The sequence below is a fragment of the Festucalex cinctus genome, chromosome 7 (assembly GCF_051991245.1).
Source record: "Festucalex cinctus isolate MCC-2025b chromosome 7, RoL_Fcin_1.0, whole genome shotgun sequence".
In the NCBI taxonomy this organism is placed as follows: domain Eukaryota; kingdom Metazoa; phylum Chordata; class Actinopteri; order Syngnathiformes; family Syngnathidae; genus Festucalex; species Festucalex cinctus.
Window position 1 is genome coordinate 14,310,305 of NC_135417.1, and position 16,171 is coordinate 14,326,475.

The 16,171-nt window shown below is 42.9% G+C and overlaps 3 protein-coding genes and 1 pseudogene across 9 annotated transcripts; 2 read left to right on the top strand and 2 right to left on the bottom strand.

Moving 5' to 3' along the window:
• Positions 1 to 606: 606 nt before the first annotated feature.
• Positions 607 to 3,816, bottom strand: cmtm7 (CKLF-like MARVEL transmembrane domain containing 7). 2 transcript variants are annotated; one of them, XM_077526140.1, is made up of 5 exons: positions 3,190 to 3,816; positions 1,873 to 2,049; positions 1,636 to 1,734; positions 1,382 to 1,463; positions 687 to 848 (listed from the first exon to the last, which is right to left on the bottom strand). In XM_077526140.1, exons 1-5 carry the CDS (start codon positions 3,298 to 3,300, stop codon positions 835 to 837), a joined length of 483 nt encoding a protein of 160 aa, XP_077382266.1. In that variant the 5' UTR covers positions 3,301 to 3,816; the 3' UTR covers positions 687 to 834. The 2 variants fall into 2 exon arrangements, with proteins under 2 accessions (XP_077382267.1, XP_077382266.1); XM_077526141.1 differs by lacking the exon at positions 1,382 to 1,463 and having other exon boundaries at positions 607 to 848.
• Positions 3,817 to 3,949: 133 nt separating this feature from the next.
• Positions 3,950 to 12,606, bottom strand: siglec15l (sialic acid binding Ig-like lectin 15, like). Of its 6 annotated transcripts, XM_077526136.1 has the most exons (8): positions 12,544 to 12,606; positions 10,575 to 10,923; positions 7,722 to 8,090; positions 5,652 to 6,026; positions 5,151 to 5,513; positions 5,043 to 5,084; positions 4,595 to 4,684; positions 3,950 to 4,401 (listed from the first exon to the last, which is right to left on the bottom strand). In XM_077526136.1, exons 4-8 carry the CDS (start codon positions 6,004 to 6,006, stop codon positions 4,241 to 4,243), a joined length of 1,011 nt encoding a protein of 336 aa, XP_077382262.1. In that variant the 5' UTR covers positions 6,007 to 6,026; positions 7,722 to 8,090; positions 10,575 to 10,923; positions 12,544 to 12,606; the 3' UTR covers positions 3,950 to 4,240. The 6 variants fall into 6 exon arrangements, 5 of the variants coding, with proteins under 5 accessions (XP_077382262.1, XP_077382264.1, XP_077382261.1 ...); XM_077526138.1 differs by lacking the exons at positions 7,722 to 8,090; positions 10,575 to 10,923; positions 12,544 to 12,606 and adding an exon at positions 6,617 to 6,842 and having other exon boundaries at positions 5,652 to 5,786; positions 5,899 to 6,026; XM_077526135.1 differs by lacking the exons at positions 7,722 to 8,090; positions 10,575 to 10,923; positions 12,544 to 12,606 and adding an exon at positions 6,617 to 6,842 and having other exon boundaries at positions 3,950 to 4,083; positions 4,369 to 4,401.
• On the top strand, positions 8,706 to 10,391 carry LOC144021894 (general transcription factor II-I repeat domain-containing protein 2 pseudogene; annotated as a pseudogene).
• A 379-nt stretch (positions 12,607 to 12,985) lies between the features above and the next one.
• Positions 12,986 to 14,795, top strand: LOC144022757 (sialic acid-binding Ig-like lectin 15). Its single transcript, XM_077527832.1, has 3 exons — positions 12,986 to 13,033; positions 13,884 to 14,267; positions 14,333 to 14,795. The coding sequence occupies exons 1-3, from the start codon at positions 12,988 to 12,990 to the stop codon at positions 14,731 to 14,733; spliced, it is 831 nt and encodes a 276-aa protein (XP_077383958.1). The 5' UTR covers positions 12,986 to 12,987; the 3' UTR covers positions 14,734 to 14,795.
• Positions 14,796 to 16,171: the final 1,376 nt, after the last annotated feature.

The window sequence follows — 16,171 nt, forward strand, 5'->3', positions numbered from 1 at the left end:
TTTGTTTGCAACTTTAGCACACTAATACCTTTTTAGCTTAGTGTGGCGTAAGGCGGATGATGATGATGGTGGTTAAGCATTATGTCCTCTTGCAAGATTAGCATGCTAAATGCTCATACTTTTTTCTTTTTTTTTTTTAGCCTAGCATGGCTGATGATGATGGTGAGTCAGCATTGTGTACTTGGCATTCGAGGTTAGCATGCTAAACGCTAACACTCCTTATGCCTAGCATAGCGCAAATGACAATGATGCTGAAGGTGGTTCAGCATTGCATTTGTTTGCAACGTTAGCATTCTGAATGCTAACATTTTTTTAGCCTAGCATGGCTGATTATGTGGAAAGCTTCAGCATTTGATCACTTTACTCTAGCTCAGTGCATAAATTAGGAGGATGGTGACTGTGGTTCAACATCATGTCCGTTTGTGAGGTTAGCATGCTAAATGCTACTGTAAACACTAAACAGTAAAAATGTAAATGGAAAATAAACAGGCAAGTTGTTATGGCACAAAGCAGCCAACAGAGGGTGTTGTTCTCTCTCATTGTCTCCAAAAAGAAAGCAACAATAAAGCAACATTTTCCCCAAGCAGCGAGAATGATGGGAAATGTAGCCAGGAAGTTGACTACCTATTGTTCGCACCTGTTGTTGTGGGGTAACATTGATGTGAAGGTGAATCTCTGAAGCACCAGCAGCATTCCAACTTTTTTTTTTTTTTTTTTTGTAAATAAGATCAGCTTCTCGGCTCCCAACTCTCATCCGATCACTTTGACTTGTTGGCGGGTTGTGAGGCAGAAAAGTGAGCCGGCTCCGGAGGCAGCCAATCTTGTTTCTGGCCATTACACGGTCGCGCCTGCACACATGAAATTAAATTCATGTGACTCCCATGTTATTTTTGTTTTTTATCACACGGCATGACATTACCATTATTAGCGCAGCTAGCACTGCTAGTACAGCTTGTAGGAGGATGCTATTGCGGGACCATTGAAACAAACTGTGCAAGATGTCCGACCAAATTTAAAAAAAAAATCATGTGACTTATTATTAATAATAATTACGCTTCGTAATTAACTCATTCAATCCCAAAAACGTGTAAAAACGTTTTAAAATGTTTTGTCCTTCCCTCCCAAAAACGTGTTTAGACGTTTATTTGTTTTTTATGCACGAGCATACAGAAGGCTTTGATGCCACTTCTGGCATGGTGTCAGCAGAGTTTAAGAGATCGGCCATGGCCATGTTGCAACAAGCTCTTTTTGTCAGTGTTTTCACCAGGAATGTGAATATTGACGAAGCTTGCTGCAAAACGGAAACACATACACATATACATATATAAAAAATGGCTGGGAGTGAATGAGTTAATAAAAAAATAATGACATCATTAAATACCAGTGTGGTGTGGTCCACAAGAGACACTGTAAGACGTCCATAAGCTGACCGCCATCAGGAAGGTTGTGATAAAGCCAAACACCTGACAACACAAAGCACAGACAAAAATCACACAACAATAAGACAATTATGACAACATACAAACATGATGATAGTGACACATAAGAATAGCTCACACAAAAACGACACCACACACAAGAAAAGAAAACATACAAATATGACAACAAACATGGTAAGATGATTGTTGTACTTACAGATGCCGCCACCAGGGCAGACACTCCTCCACTCTTCACCGCCGCCACAATGGAGCCGATGCAGATCAGCACCGTACCCACCGAGTAGTGGAAGAATTCCTTCAAAGAAGTTGACACAAGAGGACGACAAGTAAGTGAAGAATGAAGAGGACAGGAGAAAAAGAGAAATAAGAGGAAGAGCAGAAATGATGAAAATGCTGTTGACGCGAGGGCGCCATGAGGGTGGGCGTGGCTTACGGTGAGCGGCCAATTGATGCAGGCCATCTTGGCTTGCAGGCGGCACAAGTGCATGAGGAAGAAGACCAGGAGAACCACCAGAAACCACACGGCCACCACCTCAAAGTACTGGAATGCCGCCCAGTTGGGCCAGCCCCGTGCGCAGTGCACGCACAGGAAGGTCACCAGCAGCGCCACCTGAAGGAGACACGAAAACACACGCCACTTTGTTAAATTACATCTTAGGCTTCAATTCTACCACACTCGTGATGAGTGTGGTAAAATGTGCGGCTTTATTGATTTAAGTGGATAAAACTCTAAAGATAACTATTGTTGTAATCTAATGTATGATTTACTGACTTATGTACTTTACACTTGTTTGGTAGATTTTTATCAGGTTGTCGTTACAGTGAATGCAAGTCAAAGTATCTCTAATTGGCAAATTATTAAAATGCTACAATTCCACTGTGCATTTTTATGTAGCTCTATTAGAGGGCAAATGTAAAAAAACACTTTTATATAATCACTATGTTGTTGTTATCGTTAATGAGTGATACCAAACAGTTTTCAGTTGAGCAAGAAATGTGAAGCCACATTTTTTATGTAACTATATCAGGAATGTTCTCCTGAAATGCGCCAACAAGGCACCATACAACAAATACAAAGTCCATGAATAACTCACCATAATGCTAAACCAATATGGCTGATTGACACGCACAAGGCCCGCTCATCACAAATGCGGTGAGCGGGCCTTGTGCGTGTCAATCACCCATAAATCCATATTTCAGATAGGTCTCCTGCGAATGCACCTTTTTTTTTTCTTTTCTTGGTCATAGTCTTGACCTCTGAAACTTTCAAACACTGTATGTTTTTTTTTTTTTATTGTTCAGCCCTAGTTCTTATCATTCCATGTCTATTACTCATGCAACAGTTGCACCACATAATGCTAAAATAGCAATATCGCTGCATATGTTCATAGTCATATGTCAATTCGATCACCAGACAGCATTACTCAATGAGGCCACAAGCAGTGAACCTTTTTTTTTGTTTTTTTAATATATAAAAATCACATCTAGTTGAAGGTATTCTGAGATTTTTTTTCTAAGTTTATTTTTAGCGTGTGTATCTAACTGCTATCCCTTTACATTTTGTGACCCCGTGCTGTAGAGTGTGTGTGTGGAACCACACCCACAGGATGCCACCTTGTGTCCGCACAACCCCCCCTCCTCATCCGCCCCTGTTGATTTCATGCTAGCGTTGTTAGCAGGTGAGCTAAAGGCGTCATTTTGCCGGTGAGTGCAGCTGTTGTCGTGTAATTGTTGTTGTGCAGCGTCTGACCATCTGGGCCATCTTGAGCAGTCCCGGGATGGTTCGGATGTATCCCAGGTTGAAGGCGCCGTCGGACGCGGAAGTCCTCCCGGTGCTGGTCGGGCTGACCGTGTGAGACATGTTAGCCTGTCTGCTAAAAGGAAACTTACGAAGTATTTGACAACAAAAGAAGAAAAATAAGTCCGGTCGATCTTGTTAAAAATGCTTCAGTGCGGAAGGCGCCAAAACACACACCCAGCTCGCATGCACACTTCCGCTGACGTTTCACAACAAAAGCACAGTCACACGCGCAGTCTGGTGGTGTCTTTCACAATAAAAGACAGATGAAGGAAGAAACGTGTAATGCGATATTTTTTTTAGAATCATATAAATCATGTATAGCATGAATACAAAAAGTAGTGCAGTGATTCATGAAGTTATCATGTTACACACTTTTATTTATCTTCTTGACAAGTGTAGTACGATCGAACTTTGCACTTCAAGTCGGCACATATTCAAACCTGAACGCAATCAACAAAACAGAAAAAAAATGTATCTATAGTATAAAAGACTGCAATACGACTACAGAAAGACTAGACTACAAAATATATTACAATTAGAAAAAAAATAAAACAAATACAATTATTAATGGACTACAAGGCCCAAAAAGAATAAGAAGCAGACGTGCAAAGGTCACTCGGTTCTTTGTTCACTTTAGATCACATTAATGATTCCTGACGCTTCATGTTAGTGCCACCGTGTTTGAATGATAGAACAAACAAACCCAAACTCCTGCTGCAAACATTTTTATTCTGACTCCGCCCCTTTGGCACCAGTGCAGAACAAAAGCTTGGAGATGAACACACATCTTCTAAAATGACGAAGACGATTACTAATGAAATGCCACAGTCGAGTACAAATTATCTAAAAAGAAAGAGGTCATCAACATTTGGCATCTAAAACACTTCAAACGACTTACAAGAACCACAGAAGACTATAAAAAGATGAAATAGCCTGCACTACAAAAAGTGTAGGCCTATAAAGACGACAATTACTACAAAATGTTACAAAATAAAATAGACTACGTAAGACTACAAAAGACTACAGAATTCGAAAAAAAAAAAAAAAAGCTACAAAAGACAACAGAATGACTGCTTACAAAATAAAATGACTCATCACAGAAACTGGTGATTTTGTTTTGACTCTCACCTTGATGTCTGTGTGTGGACGACATGCCTTCACCTGCAACAGCATGCACACCAATTACAGACATGTAACACATATAACACCACCTGTTATACATACTGCAGAATATAAATACTATAGTATACTTTATATTGTAGTGATGGATTGGAAAAAAGATTTAAAGTTTTAAACATTGATTTAAAAGCATAAACGCTTTTAAAGTGTATCTCGGGAAACTGGTAACACTCACGGGACTCTGTAAAAGCAACAGTGGTATAAACAGCTTGTATCTCAACAGCGCCGCCGTCTGGTCCGTGGGAGGAAGGCGGTAGGCGATTATCTGATTCCGCACACACGCACACACAGTTTAACACTAGCTAAACTACACACACAAAAAAAGTTCTTACTTAACAAAAAGACTCTCACAACAATAAACCTCCATCACACAAAAACAGTCACACCAAAGAAACTCTCACATGCAACAAAAACCTTTCACACACACACACAGCAAAAAAAAAAAAACATGTCATACCAAACAACGTGTGATGTATTCATTTGTTCATTTTCATTCATACATTCATGTTTTCATGTTAATTTCAATATATTGTGTTCATTTGTTTACAGAAGGAGTTTGTGTGTCCAAGTTAATGTCGTTTAATATGTTCATGTGTTACGTTGAGTAAAAAACTTGCACTCACGTGTTTGACTGTTTTGTTGAATCTGAGCATCGCGATTTCGAGCTGAGTGAGAAAAACGTCTCTTAATGTCACATGACGCAGTCCCTCTTGATGATTTTGTTGCCTCACCTCTGCGCCTCAGCCGGTGGACAATGACGCCCCCTGTGGCCAACAGTAGCACCGCTGCAGCAATGCCACCACATGCCAGGGCCGCGACCCTGGCCATGTTCGCGGGCCGGTACGTCTGCTCGGTCCGTCCCAGCGCGCTCTCCACCCGGCAGGTGAGCTCGTCCTGCTGCTCGTATGGGATGGAGCTGTTGACGTATAGACCAGCCGATAAGGTCTGCACATGCGACGCTGTCGCCAACGGCCCCCCAGATGCCGAAAGCCAGGTGATGTTTGGGCACGGTTGGCCCTCCGCTATACACTGAAGCCTCTGGGGAATGCTGGGGCTACCGGTGACCAATGACAGGCTCAGAATTGCAGGCTTCACTGACAGCGGAAGAAGAAAAAACAATAAGGAAAAAAATTAGGGAACACTATTTATCAAAAGAATTGCAAAAATGCTAACTTGCCAACAAATCCCCTTAATACCAAACAAGAAGTTCACCTATAGAGGTGACCCTTTACCTTGTACCTTCAGCGTCAACTCTTTCCTCTGCGGCCTTCCTCCGTCCAGTGCCACTTCGCAGAAGAGCACTCCCTCATCAATCACTGTGACGTCTCTGATGAGAAGTGACGCCACTCCCTGGCAGAGGTCGCCGGCTAACGAGAAGCGGTTCGGGCCCAGGCAATCAGCCGACGTGACCAGCGAGTCGTTCTTCACTCCACATTGGAAAAATGGCACACTGGTAGCCTTTCTGCCGATCCAGCTCACCTTGATGATGCTGGCGTAGCGGTCGTACTTGGAATATATAATGAAGCATCCCAGGATGGCATCTTGCCCTCGGAATACGGTGACCTCCTCAGAGACACGCACAGTCATTGAGGATGATGGCACACTTCCTGTATCGGGACAAGATGTGGCAAAAGTACTCAAACTCAGTACTTAAGGAAAAGTACAGTGGGCCCCGTACCTTCAGTATGCTAATGTATAGAACGGCTTTCACATCAACATACAAATGTTGACATGCTAAAGTATCCACCTAGTGCTTCTACGTCAACAGGCTAATGTAGCTAACTGCTTTCACATCAACATGCGTAGCTTTCATATCCACATGTTGACAACTATCAGCTGCTAAAAAAAATAATAAAGTTGCTTGTTTACTTTTAAACACTCTTTTGTTATCAACTTAAATGTTTTATCATCAATTTAAACATTGTCATGTTTTACGTAAAGCACTTTTTAAGCATTGAGTTTCACTTCATGTTAACTTTCCATGTCTACATGCTAATTGTAGCTAACTGCTGTCACAATCAACATGCTAATGAGACAAACTGAGCCCATATCAACATTCTAATGTTGCTAACTGCTGCATGTCAACATGCTAATATCAGCGGAGTTTAACATCATAAACAGGAAGTAGCACCACAAAAAGTCAAACCAATTGGATCATTTTGTTGAAATGACGGAATGATCCGGAAGCACAACTCACCTGTGATCAGCAACAACAGAACACACACACGCACACACACCCTCATGTTGAACACACAGTAGGCTACAAATGCATGTGGAACCGCATAAACACACATCAACGCTGGGCCTCCACAGCAATTCAGGAAGGAAACGGGTCACAGGACGCTGACTGACCAGTTCCAAGATAATCATACACACACAGACACACACTCAAGTACGGTCGCTAATAATATCAACAAAATGACCGTACCTTGGGGGATGACGTTTTTGGTGAGTTTCAGAATTTATTTATTTTTGTTTATTTGTTTGTGAGAATTTACTGTGTGAGCGTAGGTGTTTTATGTTAGTGCAAGATAATTTTTTGTTGATCTGTGAAAGATTTTTTAGGGTGTGTACAAGAGTGTTTTTGGTGTATAAATAAAAAAATAAAAAAATAAAAAAGTACAAAAATACGATTGAAAAAGTTGGTGTTCAATCTGGTGCTGCAAAGGTTTGATTGTTGCTTGTTTACTTTCAAACTGCTGCTTAAGCTAATTAAGTCAAGTCTTAGTAAAATTTAGTCAAGTCAAAGTAAAAAAAATAATAATAAAAAATATCAGTCCATGACAGCTCGTATCTGGGAAAACTCATATCTTACTGACCTCAGGAAGAACAGCCATGATCTAAACAGTCTGAAGTTAAATTGCGCAGCCAGCTGGCTCATGGGTGGAATGTAGGAGGCGGTCCTCTGCTTCACACAGGCACACACATGCACACGCACTCGCAGACACACGCATGCATTCATGTGTTCATATTCATACTTAATGTTCATGTGTTCATGGTCGCATGTTTATATTTTATATGAAGTGTCAAGTGTTGTATTTAAAAAAAAAAAAAACTCACTCCAAACAATGGGTGATGTATTCATTCATTTTTTGATGTTCCGACATTCTTATTCTCATTTTAATAATACAATGTATCAATTCAAGTGTCCCAAGTTCATGTCGTTTTATATGGTCATGTACATGTTCATGTGACAAAAAGGCTTGCACTCACATGTTTGACTGCTTTTTGGAATCAGAACATTGTGATTTCGAGCTAAGTGAGAAAATCATCATCATCATCATCAGCCCATGTCACCTCACCTCTTCACCTCAGCTGGTGGACGATGATGCCCAACGTAGCCAATGGCACCAGCGCCACAGCAACACCACAGCATGCCAGAGCCGCGTACTTTGCTATGTTCACGGGTCGGTACGTCTGCTCGGCCCGTCCCAGGCCGTTCTCCACCCGGCAGGTGAGCTCGTCCTGCTGCTCGTATGGGATGGAGCTGTTGAGGATCAGACCTGTCCATGAGGTCTGCACATGCGCCTCTAATGCTGTTGCTAATGGACCCCCACAGGCTGAAATCCAGGTGACGTTGGGCAGCGGATTCACCTCCGCCACACAACGCAGCCTCTGGGGGGCGCTGGAGCTGCCGGTGTCCAATGACAGGCTCAGGATCGCAGGCTTCACTGACAGCAGAAGAAGAAAGAAGAACGAGGCAAATGACTAGGCCAGACATGGGCATACTACGGCCCGCGGGCCATATACGGCCCGTTGGTCTTTTTAATCCGGCCCGCCAAACATCTCCCAGTTATATCAAAATATACCGGCAAACCTTGTTCATTTACTTTCCCCTGTAATGCCCACATTTCCCCAATAGATGGCGCGCTTGAGCATTTGCCCCCTTTTCTTCGCGGTTAAGCTTTTCCCAGGAGAAGCACTCTCCTCTGTTTCTGCGGTAAAGCTTTCCCCCTTCTGAAAACAAACATGAGTTTATCAAAGAAAAGAAAAGTCGACAGTGAGTGCCGAGTGTTTAAAACAGAATGGACAACAAAATATTTTTTCAAAGAAGTCCGATCAAAGGCTGTATGCTTGATATGTCAAGAAAGTGTCGCGGTTTTTAAGGAGTACAATATTAGCCGTCACTTTGCTACGAAGCATTCTAATTATGCCAGCAAGCTGTCGGCGCAAGAACGGGCAGCTACGGCTGAGAGGATGGCAGCCAATTTACTGTCCCAGCAAAACTTTTTTCACCGACAAACTGCGCTTCAGGAGTCAACTACCAAGGCAAGCTTTTTGCTGGCATTCAAATTAGCAGCAGCTAGCAAGCCTTTCTCCGAAGGTGAGTTTTTGAAAGACTGCATGGTGGAGACTGCAGGTGTTCTGTGTCCGGAAAGTCAAGGCAAGTTCGAAAAAATCAGTTTGTCACGTCGGACTGTGACTCGCCGTGTGGAACTAATTGATGAACATATAGCTAGCCAGCTAAACAAAAAGGCAGAGTTCTTTCAGTTATATTCACTTGCACTGGATGAAAGTAATGACGTCAAAGACACAGCGCAGCTCCTAATTTTTATCCGAGGAATAAATGACAGCTTTGAGATAACGGAGGAGTTTTTGACCATGGAGTCCCTGAAGGGAACAACGCGGGGAGAGGATTTGTATGACAAGGTGTCTGCTGCAATCGAGAAACATAAACTACCTTGGAGTAAACTTGCCAATGTCACGACGGATGGATCACCAAATTTAACAGGAAAAAACGTTGGGCTGCTGAAACGAATCCAGGATAAAGTAAAAGAGGAAAACCCTGAACAGGATGTTATTTTCCTTCACTGTATCATCCATCAGGAATCACTTTGCAAGTCTGTATTGCAGCTTAACCATGTTGTGAATCCAGTTGTAAAACTTGTGAACTTTATACGCGCAAGGGGACTACAGCATCGTCAGTTCATCACGTTCCTGGAGGAAATTGATGCGGATCATCAGGACTTACTTTACCACTCTCGTGTCCGATGGTTAAGTTTGGGCAAAGTGTTTCAACGCATTTGGGACCTGAAAGAGGAGATCTGCGCATTTTTAGAGTTCAATGAGAAATCTGACGAATTTCCTGAGCTACGAGACCAGAAATGGCTTTGTGATTTTGCGTTTGCTGTGGACGTATTTTCACACTTGAATGAGCTGAATGTCAAACTGCAGGGGAAAGATCAGTTTGTGCACGACATGTACAAACATGTTACAGCGTTCAAATCTAAGCTCATTGTCTTCTCCAGACAAGTTGCAAACACATCATTCACTCATTTCGCCACACTTGACACTCAGAAAGAGGCGACGCGATACGCAAAGAAATACAGCAAATCACTGGATGACCTGCACAGAGAATTCAGTCGCCGGTTCTCTGATTTTGAAAACATTGATGAGTCACTTCAGCTCGTGTCTTGTCCCTTCTCACAAGACCCTGAAACAGTACCACATGAGGTGCAATTGGAACTGATCGATCTTCAGTCTGACGCCACCTTGAAGGAAAAGTTCAACACTCTTAAACTTAACGACTTTTATGCTTCACTGAACGAAGCCACCTTTCCAAACCTACGGAGGACGGCACAGAAGATGCTGGCCTTGTTTGGCTCGACCTATGTATGTGAGCAGACATTCAGTGTTATGAACATGAACAAAGCCCGTCACAGATCCAGGATAACTGACCAACACCTCGGATCTATCCTGAGAATCGCCACAACAAAACTTACTCCAGACTTTGATGCACTGACAAAACAGGGAGATCAACAACACTGTTCCCACTGAAACTGATGGTGAGTTTTCCTGCTGTGTTTATTCAACTGAAATGTAATTAAATTAATCATTAATCATTAATAGGTCAAATCCTGTATGTAATTTATATAACACTCAATCCATCTGTTTTTGGCTCGGCCCCTCTGTCAAATTTTAGAACTCATTGTGGCCCGTGAGTCAAAAAGTTTGCCCACCCCTGGACTAGGCTGTGGTCGGAACATTGTTTTTATAATGCTGAAACGCTGACATGCTTATTTGTCGACAGTTAGTGTGTTTCCATAGAGCAACAAATCACTCCAAAATAGCTCTTTAGCATTCACCCAATCATATAAGTAACCACGACTCCTTAAGAGCAAACAAAAAGTCCACTCATAGAGTTGAGCATTTACCTTGTATCTTTACTGTCAATTCCAAATGCAAAGTGCGTCTGCCCAGCGTCGCTTGGCAGATGTACACGCCCTCATCTTTCAGTTTGACGAAGCGATGCCACTCCCTGGCGGAGGTCTAGTAGCGCTCCAATCCCACACAATTGGTGGGCGTGGCCAGCGAGTCGTTGCTTACTTCACATTCGAAAAATGGCACATTGGTGACCCTTCTGCCGATCCAGCCGACCTTGATGATGCCGGCGTAGTAGTCCTGCTTGGAATAAATAAAGTAGCATTCCAGAATAGCATCTTCCCCTCGGAACACGCTGACCTCCTTAGGGACACGCACAGTCATTGATGGCACGTACACTTCCTGTGTCGGGACAAGATGTGGCAAAAGTACTCAAACTCAGCACTTAAGTAAAAGTACAGTGGGCCCTGTACTTGCATGTCAGTATGCTAATGTATCGAACGGCTTTCACAACATACAAATGTTGACATGCTGTCACGGTTGAAGTCTCCCTGAAATTTTGTTTTTCGCCAGGAGGAGGAGCTGTTGTTTTAGTAATTTTAATTGAAAGTTTAATAGGGTGTGCAACTTAATTTTTATGTGCATTGTTTTTATTTTCCTATTATCCTTGTGTAATTTGTAGGATTATATTGTTAATAATAATTAGTTTGCAAGTAATTTAAACAGGTAAAATTTACCTGTTTAACCTTTAGAGCATGATTAGGTCACTTCCTGTTTTTTCACTAGCATGGCAAAGCAGTCAAGTCCGATGCAGCTCGTAGCAGGTTGACCTCGCGCTTAAGTGAACCTAATTAAGTCGTACAAGTACCCCTGTTTGTTTACTAGCAGGCCAAAGTGTTTTATTTGTATTTTATGTTTTTCTATATTTTATAAAGCTAAGTTTATTTCATTGTACGCCATTTGTTTCACCATTTCTACGGTGTGTCTGTGGTGTAAAAGCAAGGCCCACAGTAAACATCAGTGCAAAGAACTCTTGTGTCTCCGATTTGTGAACAAACAGGCATACATGCTATTGTATCTACCTAGTGCTTCCACGTCAACATGTTAATGTAGCTAGGGCTGCACAATATATCGAAAAAATATTGATATTGCGATATTGGCCCATGCAATATGCATATCACAAAGACTCGCAATAAGTTTCATATGGGATTTGATGTTTTTATCTGAATTTGACCAGTCAGAGGCTAACTAAAAATGTGCACCACCATCCATTAGTTGAACATTATTGAGAGTTCATTACTATTAATCAACTAATATATGGAGTTTGCTCATTTATACGCATGAAAAGAATGGTGCTCCTTCATTAGATAATAAAAATGTAATTTATTTAGGTAAATGTTAAATATCGCAATAATATCGGTATCGCTATATTCAGCACCTATATCGCATGTTTTTCCGATATCGTGCAGCCCTAAATGTAGCTAACTGCTTTCACATCAACATGCTTTAGCTTATGTGGCGACAAACCGGTACTTTCACATCAACATGTTGTTGACAAATATCAGCTGCTAAAAATAAACAAATAAATAAACCTACAGTTGCTTGTTTACTTTTTAACTCTCTCCGAGCCCAGGCAATCAGCTGACGTGACTAGCGAGTCGTTCTTCACTTGAAATAGGTCAAATGGAAGGCTATAAAATCTCTTGCACCATTCCACCGTGATGATGCGGGAGTAGCGATACGTGAAGGAGCATCTCAGGATGGCATCTTGTCCTCGCAACACACTGACATCGTCAGAAGCGGTCGCCCTGCTTCCATGTCAATATGTGAATATACCGACCGGCTTTCACAATTACATGCAAATGCTGACATGCTAATGTCGCTAACTGCTTCCACGTCAACATACAAATGTCGACAATTAATGTTACATCAGAAAAAGGAAGTTAAGAACCATGAAGATGCTGTTGGAAACAATTGGAACACTGTGTTGGAATGACTGAATGTCCCGGAAGCACAACTCACCTGTGATCACCAGCATCAGAATACACACACGCATGTTGAACACACAAGGGCACGCATTCACACATAAATGTGAAACTGAATAAAAAAAAACACCAAAGCCTGACCTTCACAGCAATTCAGGAAGGAAACGGGTCACAGGATGCTGCTGACTGACCTGTTACAAGATATTCTCACACAATTTGGCGTTTGTGAAAGATTTTTTTGTTTGAGTGTGAGAGGGTTTTTGTTGTGTGAGACATTTTTAGGAGAGTTTTAGAGTTTTTTTTTTTCCCCCTTAAGTTTAAATAAATGTTATGTATTTTTGGCTTGTATAGCACCTCATAACTTCCGATGACATTCTTTGTAGTTCTGTTCTTTTTTTTTTTTTTTTTTTTACAGACAAAAAATACTTCCCCAAAATAAAACAAGTCACGCCGGAAAACCACACACAATTCATCGTCCATCATGGAGGTGTTGCTCTGCGTGTCGTTGTTATTTGCTGCTAATGGAGGTGAGCTGAGCCACACACACGCATATCAATATGCTCATGTGATCATGTACATATGAATTAATGAAGATATCATTTCATGAATTTATGTTGTTTATTTTCACGCTTTACTGTTTTCATTATATGTTGATGTCAGGGTTACTTGTTTGACATCTATTAAACACGACACAAAAAGGAGAGAAGACACTCAGTTCAGGGCTCACGAGGACAGGAACTGACTGATACAATTCACTCCTGCACTCTCTGAAGATTCCTCTCCTCACCCTTTCTATTTATTTGGTTTTCCACGCCCTTTTACGCGCCCCTAGTTACATGGGTGTGCCAACCCTAAAAATGCAAATGCAAGGCATAGTTGGAACACAGTATACTTGTTTGTATATGTGTTGTGCATGTGAGTGGAAGATTACTGATTATATGTGTGGTCAAGTTTGCAATCATTTCTTAACAGAAAACAGGCGACCTCAGCAGACTGTCTCGAACGATTCTGCTGCGATAGATATTGTGGTTCTTCAGCTTTTTGAGTCATCTTCAAATAGCTAGGCTATGTGATTGTGATTGGGAACAGAGGAGAGCATTCTTCATTGCAAGCAGAAGCAATTGTTCTTTGCAATCAAAGCAGTTTTCTTTGCAAGCAGAAGCAGTTCTTCATTGCAGCAAATGTATGATAAGATAACATATGGCTAGGCTAGGTGAATGTGAGTGCGAAGCAAAGCAAAGCATTCTTCATTACAAGCATAAGCAGTTCTTCATTGCAGTAAATGTATAACTTATTATTTACAATTATTCCTACAGTTGACTTTCGGGTTTTCTTGTGTTCATACAGTATAATTTGTTCATATGTTCCTCCATACAGTGTGGAGCTCAGAAGAAGGTGTGTGGGCGGTGCACATGCAAGCAGAGGTGCGGGCCCTGACGGGCCACCCAGTGGTGCTACCCTGCACCTTCAGCCACCCGCCGCATTCCCATCATGCCTCAGTGCAAGTGCGTTGGCGTCTGGGTGGCGGTCAGGGTGTCACCATCCTCTACCGCTGCACTGGTAAAGTCCCCGTCTGCGAGCCCGGGCCCCAGCAAGACGCGCGGTACCGGCTGGAGGGTGACCCCCGCCAGCATGATCTGTCCTTGCGTATCAACGGCGCCGCCCTGGGGGACAGCGGCCGCTATTACTGTGGGCTGGAGGTGGAGGGACGGGATCGTAAGAGCGTGGAGGACAACCTGGGGACCCTCCTGAAGGTAGAGGGTAAGTCCTTAACAAGAACCTCTTGAACTGGATGGCATTCATCACATTTGTGTTTCCCTCCACAGCACCACCAAACATTCTATCCCTGCAGGTAGAGGCCGGCGAAGGCTTAAGCTACACGGCAGAGTGCCGCGTGGCAGGCTCGCCACCGCCTGACATCCAGTGGCTAAGCCCCGAGCACACGCTGGAAGGTTCTACAGCCGGCCCGCTGAATCTGGGTGGCGACCTCGTTATTAGCCAGCTGCAGGATGTCGAACCCGGATGGCAGGTCACATGTTCTGCCTCCAATCCGCTCGGCAAAGACAAAGCTACTCTCTACCTGCTTCGCCCTCCGTCACCCCCAATCAAAGATGGAGCGCCGTCCTATATCCTGCTTCTGCTGATTCTTTCTCTGGGGTCCAAGGTAATCATCCTGCTGGGGATAGGGGCGTGGCTGGTGCCTATGGGGGCCCTCTGGTGGAAGTGACCTCGCCCATGTGCTGCCCTGCCCATTAGCTCCAAGTCCAATAAAGTGTTGATGTCTTTGCATTCAGCTGCTGGTCACTTGCGTCATTATGACTTCATCATTTTCAAGAAAGACAGACCAACAAACCAACTTCTTTTTTTTTTTTTTTGCTAGCAAAACTTTTCAAAGCTAACAACAATCCACTATCACGTTTTATCAATCATTCATTTATCATTAACGTGAGCCAAAGCATAGAGCTGCCCTGCTATAAGATAAGTTTTAGCATGGCTAGTGCACAGGGAATATTTCAGATAGTGAAGGAAACGAAAGACTACAAGACTACAAAAGACTGAAATAAGACTAAGTGAATGTTTCGGTAGAGCGTGAGAGTGTTTTTAATAGTGAATGAGAATTCAGCAGTGTCTGCGACAGCGATTAATGTGAGAGTGTGTGTCAGTAGTGTGAATGAGAGAGTTTAAGTAGTGTGTGTAAAGTGCTTCAGTCATGTGTGTGACAGTGTTTCAGTAGTGTGTATATTATTCATTAAGTGCTAAGTGTTAGCCACACTCATTGTTAGCCTTGCAAACTTGTTAGCATCTACTGTACAGGGAAGAGATGTGGTCCTCTGTAGAAGATGGGATGGACATTCTGGCAGCAGTCCTCACGGCTCCAGTCAAAGTCCTGACCCAGCTCCAGACTGATGGTCCCACATTGGCCCCCTTGTGTGCCCCCGGGCTCGGCCCCCTTCCAGTTGTTGACTGTAACTGGCTCCCTGTTGATCCAGTACTAGGCGCCGGTTAATGTGCTACGATGCAAGCCAATCCAAGCCCGCCTTGGGACACCATCCCCAGTATACTCCTGCCGGACTTTGGCCTGCACTTGGTCGAGAAGTGGGACCGAGGACAAGCTGACCAGGTGGAGATTGAGGTCTCTGCAGAACTTGATCGACTCCTGCCAGCCCAGAGCCTCAGATCCAATTTCCAAAACGTCAGGAGACAGGACGCAGCCTCTCTAATTTTGCAAGGAGTGTGTTTCAGTAAAAGTGGTTCAGTAGTGATGAGAGAGTGTTTCTTTAGTGTGTGAGTGAATACATTTTCGGTAGTCCATTTTAGTAGTGTGAGTGGAAAGAGATTCAGTAATACGTTAGTTCTTCAGGACCACATGCACAAACTTTTTCACCGTGAGGGGTTGTCATAGTAACGTCAAGTGACGTGTCGGGACTCACTTGGTTCTGTCGCCCCCTTCAGCACAAGAAGCAGTACTGCAAAATACAGGTGACCCTTTACGAGCATCTTCAAGAGTCAAAACAATCACTTTCAGTGCGAACGACGTCTTATAACGGCCACAAGGTTTCGCTATTGCGTTCTTTTCTGAGCACAAACTTCTCACTGTAACAGATCACTGAGTGGATACCAACACATACTTGCAATTCTGCATCAATATTTATTCAAAACATTTT

Excerpts from the sequence above, each read along its gene's own strand:
- cmtm7 (XM_077526140.1), bottom strand. The coding sequence starts at position 3,300 with ATGTCTCACACGGTCAGCCCGACCAGCACCGGGAGGACTTCCGCGTCC. Across the intron at positions 1,735-1,872 it reads GCATCAATTGGCCGCTCACC|GAATTCTTCCACTACTCGGT; the intron begins GTAAGCCACGCC and ends ACTTCTTTGAAG. Across the intron at positions 1,464-1,635 it reads CTGCCCTGGTGGCGGCATCT|GTGTTTGGCTTTATCACAAC; the intron begins GTAAGTACAACA and ends TTGTGTTGTCAG.
- siglec15l (XM_077526133.1), bottom strand. The coding sequence starts at position 6,713 with ATGTGTGTTTATGCGGTTCCACATGCATTTGTAGCCTACTGTGTGTTC. Across the intron at positions 6,027-6,616 it reads TCTGTTGTTGCTGATCACAG|GAAGTGTGCCATCATCCTCA; the intron begins GTGAGTTGTGCT and ends GTCCCGATACAG. Across the intron at positions 5,085-5,150 it reads CCACCGGCTGAGGCGCAGAG|CTCGAAATCGCGATGCTCAG; the intron begins GTGAGGCAACAA and ends TTTCTCACTCAG.
- LOC144022757 (XM_077527832.1), top strand. The coding sequence starts at position 12,988 with ATGGAGGTGTTGCTCTGCGTGTCGTTGTTATTTGCTGCTAATGGAG. Across the intron at positions 13,034-13,883 it reads GTTATTTGCTGCTAATGGAG|TGTGGAGCTCAGAAGAAGGT; the intron begins GTGAGCTGAGCC and ends TCCTCCATACAG. Across the intron at positions 14,268-14,332 it reads GACCCTCCTGAAGGTAGAGG|CACCACCAAACATTCTATCC; the intron begins GTAAGTCCTTAA and ends TTCCCTCCACAG.